Source organism: Rhamphochromis longiceps, linkage group LG18, assembly GCF_057381845.1.
Source record: "Rhamphochromis longiceps isolate RC_006_pf linkage group LG18, R_longiceps_female_GT1.1, whole genome shotgun sequence".
NCBI lineage: Eukaryota > Metazoa > Chordata > Actinopteri > Cichliformes > Cichlidae > Rhamphochromis > Rhamphochromis longiceps.
This window is the reverse complement of record NC_140574.1, coordinates 19,321,036-19,332,433: the sequence shown is the minus strand read 5'-3', so window position 1 is coordinate 19,332,433 and position 11,398 is coordinate 19,321,036. Positions and strand designations below refer to the sequence as shown.

At 46.4% G+C, this 11,398-nt stretch overlaps 1 protein-coding gene across 1 annotated transcript; it reads right to left on the bottom strand.

Moving 5' to 3' along the window:
• snorc (secondary ossification center associated regulator of chondrocyte maturation) lies at positions 1 to 8,999 on the bottom strand. Its single transcript, XM_085388188.1, has 3 exons — positions 8,515 to 8,999; positions 1,186 to 1,344; positions 1 to 1,024 (listed from the first exon to the last, which is right to left on the bottom strand). Exons 1-3 carry the CDS (start codon positions 8,858 to 8,860, stop codon positions 915 to 917), a joined length of 615 nt encoding a protein of 204 aa, XP_085244314.1. The 5' UTR covers positions 8,861 to 8,999; the 3' UTR covers positions 1 to 914.
• Between the last annotated feature and the right edge of the window lie 2,399 nt (positions 9,000 to 11,398).

The following is an 11,398-nucleotide window of genomic DNA, read 5'->3' as shown; positions in this document are numbered from 1 at the left end:
TATTAAAATATGATTTAATAATTTTTGACTTGATGATAAAATGGCAGCATCCAGCTGTATGACTGAGGACTCTGGGTTGTACAGAAAAATATCTCATAATATACTATACTAATTTTCCTCCTGCAAAAAAAGAGAGACAAAAAAACCCACACAAACATGCAAAGACAAAAGGCACATTCATCCAAGCACTAACTGCATATTTGCTCTGCAGGTACAAACAACACGTCTGTTTACTTTCATTGAAAAAGCCCCTTTTAAAGATGTTCTATTCTTAATTTGACTCTACAAATGTTTGTTAATGCTTTAATACAAACTTGAAAACTTTTGCACGGTGACACCTTGGAAATATTTTTGAAAATTACTCAGGTACAATTACTGAGAAAGACCAATAAAAACCTTCCATGTACGGCTAAAAAAAATTCAAATATATTTCTCACTGATTGGAAAAGTAAGACGCAGACAAACATAACCACAAACACTTCCTGCTAACATAGAAGCAAAATCATGTATTGAAGAAAGGCGAAACATTGAAATGACTGGAAAACAACATGTTTAAAAAAAAAAACAACAACCCACAAGTGACAAATGTGCTACAGCATTGCACTGGAAGAGCCAGCCAGTTTCTAAGATGGTTCCTTCAGCAACAAGTGGACGTGTTTGAGCAACAATTTGAGTATTTAGGAAACCTGCAAATAGTCAGTTAAGGACCCTGCCACAATTTTCTGCAAAGCAAAAGACACGTTTTACACAAAGGTCGAGCCTGGAGTTCAAAGATGGAACTGAGAAGCAACAGAGAAACACAGGCACACAAACAGTCATGGTTTACCAACACACACACACACACACACACACACACACACACACACACACACACACACACACACACACACACATATAAACCATATGTGTTTCCTCTAGGAGGCGGTGAACTTCCTGAGTGTGATGACGATGAGAGCGAGGAGGACAGATGCTCCCAGGAAGACTGCTATAACTATGGCTGTGATGGCCCCTGGCCCCATGGCCCCTGCACAAAGGGATATATATTTATTTATTTATATATATATATATATATATATATATATATATATATATATATATATATATATACACACACACACAATTAGGAAAGAAAATTTATTTGGTGGTTGTGTGCATGTTGATCAGTCAAAAATGGGACAACTTTACCTTCCTCTTCGTTGAAAACTTCTGTGGCATCATCATAGTCGATGGTGGAGGGATGGTCTGTTAAGTAGTGGGTTTTGGGGGTGGTGTCGCTGGGTGGCTCATCTCCAGACACGGTGTCTTGGTTGTCCCTAGTTGCTGGGGCAGTGTCTAAAACAGTGTCTGCAGAAAAAGGACAACAAGGATAGCTTTTATTTAAAAAAAAAAAGAAAAGACATGGCTGATGTGCTGCATCAGCTATGATTGCATGTTTTCTTACTGAAGTCTTTCACTGCTCCTCCTTGAATCGCTACCTTATCGTGGTGGAGGGGTTTGTGTGTCCCAGGGATCCCAGGGGCTATGTTGTCTGGGGGCTTTTGCCCCCTGGTAGGGTCTCCCATGGCAAATAGGGTTACCGGGGCCCCGCCCTGGAGCCAGGCCCGGGGAGGGTGCCCGAGGGCGAGCGTCTGTGGCCGGGCCTTAGTCCATGGGGCCCAGCCGGGCACAGCCCGAAGAGGAGACATGGGCCCATCCTCCCGCAGGCCCACCACCCACAGGAGGCGCCATAGGGGTCGGGTGCATTGTGTGCCGGGTGGCAGCCAGGAGCGGAGGCCCTGGCGGACTGACCCCCGGCTGCCAAGACTGGCAATGGGGACATGGAATGTCACCTCTCTGGTGGGGAAGGAGCCTGAGTTAGTGCGTGAGGTTGAGAGGTACCGGCTAGATATAGTCGGGCTCACCTCTACGCATGGCTTGGGCTCTGGAACCAGTCTCCTGGAGAGGGGCTGGACTCTGTCTCAGTCTGGAGTTGCCCCTGGTGAGAGGCGGCGGGCTGGGGTGGGTATTCTAATATCTCCTCGGCTTGCTGCCGGTACGTTGGGGTTTTTCCCGGTGGACGAGAGGGTTTGTTCCCTGCGCCTTAGGGTCGGGGAACGGGTCCTGACTGTCATCTGCGCTTATGCGCCGAGTGGCAGTTCGGAGTACCCAGCCTTCTTAGAGTCCCTGGGGGGGGGGGGGGGGGGGGGTGCTGGAGACTCTGTTGTCCTGCTGGGAGACTTCAATGCTCACGTGGGTAACGACAGCGAGACCTGGAGGGGCGTGATTGGGAGGAACGGCCTCCCTGATCTGAACCCGAGCGGTGCTTTGTTATTGGACTTCTGTGCTAATCACAGTTTGGCCATAACGAACACCCTGTTCGAACATAAGAGTGTCCATAAGTGCACGTGGCACTACAACGCGTAGTGAGGGTGTGCTGGGAACGTCTAGCAGAGGCCCCAATCCGCGAGCTCTTCAACGCACACCTCCGGCAGAGCTTCAACAGCATTCCGAGGGAGACTGGGGACATTGAGTCCGAATGGACCATGTTCAGCGTCTCCATTGCCGAAGCTGCTGCAAGGTGGTTGGTGCCTGCCGTGGTGGTAATCCCCGAACCAAATGGTGGACACCAGAGGTGAAGAGAGCCACCAGGCTGAAGAAGGAGTCCTATCGGGCTTGGTTAGCCTGTGCGACTCCGGAGGCAGCCGACAGATATCGACAGGCCAAGCGGAATGCGGCTCGGGCAGTGGCTGAAGCAAAAACTCGGGTGTGGGAGGAGTTCGGAGAGGCCATGGAAAAAGACTTTCGGACGGCCTCAAAGAGATTCTGGCAAACCGTCAGGTGTCTCAGGAGGGGAAAGCGGTGCTCTACCTGCACTGTGTATAGTGCTGGCGGAGCGCTGCTGACATCGACTGAGAAAATTGTCAGGCGGTGGAAGGAATACTTCGAGGACCTCCTTAATCCCACTGACACGTCTTCCGAGGAGGAAGCAGAGTCTGGGGATGAGGGGAATGACCCGCCAATTTCCGAGGGCGAGGTCACTGAGGCAGTTAAACAACTCCTTGGTGGTAGAGCCCCTGGTGTTGATGAGGTCCGCCCCGAGTTCCTGAAGGCTCTGGACGTTGTAGGGCTGTCCTGGTTGACACGCCTCTGCAATGTTGCGTGGAGATCAGGGGCAGTACCTGTGGACTGGCAGACCGGGGTGGTGGTCCCCATCTTTAAGAAGGGGGACCGGAGGGTGTGTTCCAACTACAGGGGGATCACACTCCTCAGCCTCCCTGGGAAAGTCTATGCCAGGGTGCTGGAAAGGAGAGTTCGTCCGCTAGTCGAACCTCGGATACAGGAAGAACAATGCGGTTTTCGTCCTGGTCGCGGAACACTGGACCAGCTCTTTATCCTCTCCAGGATACTTGAGGGTGCATGGGAGTTTGCCCAACCAGTCTACATGTGTTTTGTGGACTTGGAGAAGGCATTCGACCGTGTCCCTCGGGGTGTCCTGTGGGAGGTGTTGCGGGAGTATGGGGTGTCTGGCCCATTGCTACGGGCCATTCGATCCCTATACAACCGTTGTAAGAGCTTGGTTCGCATTGCCGGCAATAAGTCGGACTCGTTCCCGGTGGGTGATGGGCTCCGCCAGGGCTGCCCTTTGTCTCCGGTTCTGTTCATAATTTTTATGGACAGGATTTCTAGGCGCAGCCAAGTGGCGGAGGGCTTTCGCTTTGGTGGCCTCAGAATCTCATCTCTGATTTTTGCGGATGATGTGGTTCTGTTGGCTTCATCGGGTGAGGGCCTCCAGCTCGCACTGGAACGGTTCGCAGCCGAGTGTGAAGCAGCAGGAATGAGGATCAGCACCTCCAAATCTGAGGCCATGGTTCTCAGCCGGAAAAGGGTGGAGTGCCCACTCCGGGTCGGGGAATAGTTCCTGCCCCAAGTGGAGGAGTTCAAGTATCTCGGGGTCTTGTTCGCGAGTGATGGGAGAAGGGAGCCGGAGATCGACAGACGGATTGGGGCTGCAGCTGCAGTAATGCGGACGCTGCACCGGTCCGTCGTGGTGAAGAGGGAGCTGAGTGTAAAAGCGAAGCTCTCAATTTACCGGTCGATCTACGTCCCTACCCTCACCTATGGCCACGAGCTGTGGGTAGTGACCGAAAGAACGAGATCGCGGATACAAGCGGCAGAAATGAGCTTCCTCCGAAGGGTGGCTGGCCTCTCCCTTAGAGATAGGGTGAGACGTTCGGCCATCCGGGAGGGGCTCAGAGTAGAGCAGCTGCTGCTCCACATCGAAAGGAGCCAGCTGAGGTGGTTCGGGCATCTGACAAGGATGCCCCCTGGGCGCCTCCTGGGTGAGGTGTTCCAGGCATGTCCCACCGGGAGGAGGCCCCGGGGCAGACCCAGGACACGCTGGAGAGATTATATCTCTCGGCTGGCCTGGGAACGCCTTGGTATTCCCCCGGATAAGCTGGAGGAGGTGGCTGGGGAGAGGGAGGTCTGGGCCTCTTTGCTTAGGCTGCTGCCCCCGCGACCCGGCCTCGGATAAAGCGGATGAAGATGGATGGATGGAGTCTTTCACTGACGAGGCGCCAGGTTTGCTAACGGACCTGCTTGTCTTTGTGTTAGTTGGGATGCAAAACTGCATGCATGGGGCTTTCTGTAAGGACTCCAACAGCGTCTCTCTTGTCTCACTGGGTTAACAGCTCAGGTCTGGGTATAAAGATCTCTTTGTAGAAGATGAACATTTTATCCGTTTGAGGTCCAGGTAGAGTCTCTCAACATGTTTCTTTTCCCCCAAAAGGGTTCAGCCAATCTTAAACAGAACAAACAAACAAACATCCTGTAGGAGATGAAGTGATTTGCCGACTCTGCTCTCAACTTCAGTCGTCTCTTCTCCTTCCATCCCAAATCTTCTTTGTCTGGCATTCCTCTGCTCTGAGCATGTAGTCACCCTGAGACTTTTCACACTGCTGCAGTAGCCAGAAAAACACGATGTCTCTCTGGACTTAATTTTTTGTGTTTCCTAACCAATTTTTAGAGTTTAGGAAATGCTCACTTGGAGAGTTTAAACCACTTTAACGGCTTGGTAACAGCTTTGGCAATCGAACAGCTGTACAGATGTTTTTTAGAAGTTAGAGGGGGAAAAACTGATCATCATCTCTGCTTAAAAAATAAGCTCGATGTAGACAAGCCCACCCATTCAGACCCTCACAGATTCAATTATTCTGTCCTCAACTCTGCGCATACCAAAAAACCGTAATGCAAACATATTTACACTCAGCTATTTGACCCTACATATTTACTTTGTGGCCTTTGATGCCCTCAGGAAGCTCCTTCATCCTTATTTCAGGCTCAAATGCACCTTATTTAGTTGCTAACAGAAGGGAAAACACGACAAAATTACTGAAACTAGTGCACATCATATCATGTCTTGTTAGCGGCAGTATCTCTGAAATTCTGATACGCAGCCTGATGTCAGTATTGACTCAGAGTTGTGTGCAGCTTCCTGTCCTGTAGCTGGCTGAAGGTTTGGAGGCCCGGGCCTGTGGCCAGCTCAGGCATCAATGAGGCCTTCAGCCGAGGGCACAAAAGGCAGCTTGTGCGGTCACGCAGGGCAGCAGGCTGCAACCAGTAACAACCAGACAGGCTCTAGCCAGCCAGTGGCTGGGCACTGGATGTCAAACAAACTTGTTTATTAAATATTCTCTATGTGTGAAAGGCTGCACCTTCTGGACAGAATGATTTAATAAGAAGGTTAAAAAAATAATAACATGTTTTCCGTTGGGTTTGTTTCCATGAGGTAGGGTTTGAATCTAGTCAGGGAGCCACTAGAGAAAAAAAATATTATCTACTGTCTGTGCCTCAGCATGTTTGGACTCACAGTTCTTTCACATGACCACTCCAATGGTTTTCTTATAAATGGATTATAATCTCTATTAACGTGGTGATTGTTATTGTGATAATTAGTCAAGTTTGGATTTATATTATTAGAGTTTTTGATATTGTAACCATTCATGCACAACATTTAGCTGTTAAACTGCAATACACGAGTGCATAATTAGTTCATAGTTAATGGAATAATTCATTATAAAGCATTTATGATTTTTAAGGTATACCTACAGAGTCTCACAGAGCTGCATTTTGCAATGGCACATCATGGCACAGTTTGTACTACTCCCATTAAAAAACCAGCACAGTTCATTTTGATATATATATAATGAAGTGCCTGTGAAACAGTTCTGACGTTGGACATCTTATTTGTTGTTCACCTTTTTGTTAGAGCAAGTTCGCACTGTTTTCTGAAAGTAGCAGCACGCACCAGTGCTATGAGGAGTTTTCATTTCTAAAAATAAAAATGAGTTTTAGAAAGAAGTTATTTTCATTTTAAGCCCACAGAGCATTCAGAGCAACAAACAGCAACAGCAGCCTTGAGTTGTGTTAACATGTGTGCTATATATATAAAATGACAGTTTTGTCTGTCCGATTTAACCATGTGAAGTGTGAACCAGGAAAAGATATTTTGTTTTTTGAACCTTCTAACAAATCAAATGAAATTACATATATGAATTTTAATTTGTAACATATTTGCTGCATCTGTCATTTACGTGCAGTTTCCTGCTCACAGTAGTAGCGCTCACTGCGTGCATATGTGTACATCGCGTTTTTCAGGGTGGAAAAAAATCTTTGCTTGTTTCTCTCTTTTTAAAGATACACAACTCCAGACGTTAGCCTTTCTTCTTATATAGCACAGACTCGCTACGCGTTTGGCAGGCTGTGGGCAGGGCTGATTTCAGACACTAAAAAGCACAGAGGCCCATTTGTTGGGGCCCCTGGCCTCCTTGCTCAGGATTTCACACAAGTCAGACAGGTGACAAAGCACGCAGACGAATGCATGTGTAAAGCAACCTGGCAGAGCATCGAAAACCACAAGTAATGCAGCCCAGACATGACACCGGTGGTGTTGTGTGCCCTCGCTTCGCCATCTTAAAATACCACAGTAGGTGGACACATTTTCCACAGTAAAATATTTGAAAAACAATTGGTGTGTGTTTTGGATTTTACTCTGAAACAAGGACAGCCTGAAGAGACTTTGTTTTCCATTTTCACATTACACAACTACACCACTGTCAAGGCTACGATTTTTAACACTGAGTGTATGTGAGTAATTATCACACTGTTTTTGCTTAAACTTCTTATTTGACATTTCTCTGTGTGTTTCCTATGCTGAGTCAACCAATGAAGCTGCCTGTCACGCTCATCTTGGATGATGTTGTGGTCAAGACTTGTGACAACAATTGACGACACTGCTGTATGACAATGCAGTCGTGCCACTGCAAATTTATATATGAAGTCAGCAGAGATGCAACCTGTAGCCATGACGACTTGGCCTTATTAGCACTTCTCCTGGCGGGAGTTTTTTTTTTGCTCTGTGATCCAACAAAGCATTCATTCGTCAGTGTTGGCAGGCATAGAAGACATGCTTTCACCTTGCAACTGCACCCTCCAAAGTTAGAACAGCCCACAAAATGTAAAAAGCTGTAGGCAAGTCATAACTCCTGCAGACTTGTCTTTCACAATATATGTAGGTGTTGTGTAATCGGTGACAGGTCACACATTTTTCTTTGCCTCTTTCCCATACAAGACAGGGAGGACCTTGTTGCCCCATTGCCCTCTTGACTGCTACTCTGACCTCTAGGCCTGAGAGCCAGTCTACAGTCTCCCGAGGTTTTCTCGAGTGAATCTGAGATATATTCCAAGGAAACACTGGCAGAGGTAAGAGAAAGTGAAAGAAAGAGCAGTGATGTGGCAATCTGTCAAGGGCTATTTCAGATTGTCAATCCAAAATAGCCCTTATTCAGAAAACCAACAGTTTTTGTGTGAAATGTTCTTCTTACCATCTCTAAATTCTCTTCACGCACATAAAATGCACTCCAGAGGTACCAAAATCCAAACCAGCACTACGCTGAATCACTTCAGCTTAGCTCGAGTGAGAGGGCGGCGGGTTTGAGTTTCATACGAACATCAGGCAAAGCAACTGAGTCATCCTGTTCGTCAAAGAGCAGCTTTCACAGCTCTCTCAGTTCTCACAACTGCATCATTTACATCAAGCCGCCGACACACACATCAGGCCCTCAGTGTGCCTTTGTGGGAAAAATGACATGAATACACAAAGTTTTTTGTTTGAGAGCTGTGAGAAATGCAGGCAACATTGTCTAAAAACCCTAAAAATGTACTCATATATAAGAAAAGCTCAGCTATAATAAAAGAAAATACTTTCTTCTTTATGGAGATTATGAAATTATCTCAGTGTCTGTAAAGAAATCACCTCGACCTACTTAAAAAAATGTAAGAAATTAATTTGCCCACATTTAAAATGCGACAGGCTGATGCTTTCTTTGCGGTTTTGCATGTTTCGTTCTGAAACATTTCCACCTCCATTAACTTCTGTGCAACCAGGTGATCTTTATTGTGTATTCCACAAATGTATTCCACAAATATACATACATATATATATATATATATGTTACTCAGAACTAGAGGTTTTACCTGCATGGACGAAGGCTACCAGGAGGCTGAAGAGTACCAGCAGGGCAACTCTGCAGATGCTGCTGCTGTTATGAACCATGGCGGCTGCAAGCGACGAGCGTCTCCAAAAACTCCTCAAGCAGAGTCTCTTAACGAATAGCTGAGTCTGTGAGGGGAGCAGGAGAAGAGTACGGGGGAGCACAGAAGGGAGAAAGGTGAGGGGAAAGCAAGCAGGAGAGAGAGGGATGGTGGGTGGAACTAGGTGTGCACAGGATTTTCTGGACAGTGTGGACCTTGTGAACACATCATCACGGGGGCCCACCCACTCCACAACTCCAGTCACATAGTTGGGGTGAGAGGTAAACATTCGGGCCTGGTCACATCACGCAGGCCTCTATTGGACATTCAATTCTTAAAGGAAATATCTGACTGCAAACTGGAGGATGTCAGTGATAAACTACGTACTGAGAAAATCTAAAGACAGTATCTTTGTTGATACTGCTTCAAATATGTGGACAGTATTTTAAAGGGGTGCTTCAGCAAACTGGCACTTTCAAAGAGTTGGCGGACTCTTCATAAAATACCAGCTTCTACATGTACGCTCAGGCGGATGGCCCAGTGATATTTTTCTTCCGTTCCTGTTAAGTCACCTGCTGCAGGAATTGCTTAGGCGACCTACCAGTGAGGTCATTTTTTTATTTCTGTCGGTTTACTTGTGGTCTGCTCTATCATTTACAAAAAACAGTTTTCATGTGTATTAGGGATCATTGTCCTGTTGGAAGCCCCAACACCCGTCTAGCTGTTGGTTTGAGGTGAAGGTGAAGAATATGGAGGTAGTCCTCTTTTATTATTTCATCCACTTTGTGCAATATACCAATACAACTGGCAGCGAAACAACCCCAGAGCACCACCACCATGCTGGAGAGCTGGTAAAGTGTTATTATATTTGAAAGCCTCACCTTTACCCCTCCAAACCCACCTCTGGTCATTGTAGCCAAATAGCTCAATTTCTGTAAATACGCCTTGGCCTTGTCAAGTTAAGAGATTTTGTAGAACCTTCAGCACACTTCTTAAAAGATTTGAGAGAATATATATATATAAGAGCCAACTCCGCCATTGCCTGGTCCCAAATCCAGGATGAGAAAAGAGGAGGGTTGGGTGTGGGGCTAGCAAGCCCATCCTCTAAAAAAAAGCCATGCTACAGAAACTGCAACAACAAGTACATCCCGACAACTGCCTGGACAGGAAGACTCCTCTTCAGTGGGGCCCATGATGCGTGCCGGTGAAAGCAAGCTCGCCGACAAGTCTTCTTACGACCAATGCCAAGACCAGGATAGGGACCTGTAACATCAGAACCCTGAACGAAAGTGGGAAGTGAGCCAATGAGATGAGAAGATACAGCATCAAGGTTCTCAGACTATGTGAGACCCGATGGATCGGAAGCGGCCAGACCAGACCGTCTTCAGGTGAAACCATAATCTACTCCGGGCACGAAGATGCGGACCACAATCACACCCAAGGACTTGCGCTACTGTTGGCGCCAGAGGCTACAAGGGCGCTGTTGGCATGGAAACCCGTCTCACCAAGACTCATGATAGCCAGGGGCAGGAAGATTACCATCATCCAATGATATGCAGACACTAACACAGCACAAGCAGAAGATATATTTAAGCCTGTATATATACTTTGACTCTGTGAGGATTAGAGAAAATACAAAACAAATTCAAACTTGCCCACCCGATTCTTGTTTTGTAAAGTCACTAAAGATGTATGTTGTCCAATCATTCTGCCCTGGAAAAAGAATAGTTCAAAGAAATCAAGAAAAGGCCAAAATTATCTTGACACGCATGGCAATGATGAGCACATATAAATTTCTGACCATGACTCATGGGTGTAGCCAACAATCTGGCAACGTAGCATGAGGACATTTCAGTTCCTATTTACCCTTTTGAATATTGATTTGATTTTGTCACTGAGAACAACACAACAAGCCTAATCACTGCACATCTCTGTCGTTTTAGGGGCTTTTTCACAACACAGATCAGTTTCTGGCTGGATGCAAACCTGACAGGTGCTTCCTCTGGGAACTACAAAATCAGATTATCATAGAAAGCACAAACTATGATGACATCGTCAGCAGGTGTATCTCATTTAATACCGTTGAATTAAATATTAGATGCTAAGTGCTTAAATTATTAAGTATTACCAAGGGAACTATTTTCACATTTTCAGAACAGAACCAGTTTAACAACCCAAACTGTACTGATGGGGTCATTTTCCTCTTTCTCACCAGCAGGCTCCTGAGTGTCATTTGAGAACCGGCCTACATTTCCACTGGTTCGACCACAGATTATTATCTGGTACTAATGGCTGACATTGGGATGTATCTTCCAATCACTGTCCAATCAGCTTCTTTCCTATCATCAGTGCTCTCAGTAATTCTGACTTCAGGTTCACCAATCTTGTGGTGAAAGTATGCAGAACTGCTTCTAGGCTGGGTATCAGGGCCATGTAGGTGTAGCAAAGCTCACAGCATGGGAAGTCTGGCGCTCAGCATTTGCATTACCTAAATAAGCTCTTGTCACTGGAGTGTTTAGCCTGTGTCGCTTGTAAACTAGATTTTAGGCCCATTAACAAAAGAGTTCCCCTTCAACATTGCAGCTGCTCGTGAGGAAGCTGGAGCTGACTGCAAGTTTTCCAGTATTTCCTGTCTGCAAACTTACACTTACACTAACTTTAAAAATGTTTATGTTCAAAGATTTTGTGTTTATGTTAAAATCTTAGTCATCTCCTTGCGAACAGAAAAATAAAACTCTCTAGGGCTGTCCTGTGGTGTCTTGAACAAGGTTTTGGTAGCAGATCCTTTGGGGCTTGTGGGACATCATGTATGTTGTGAACAGTACTG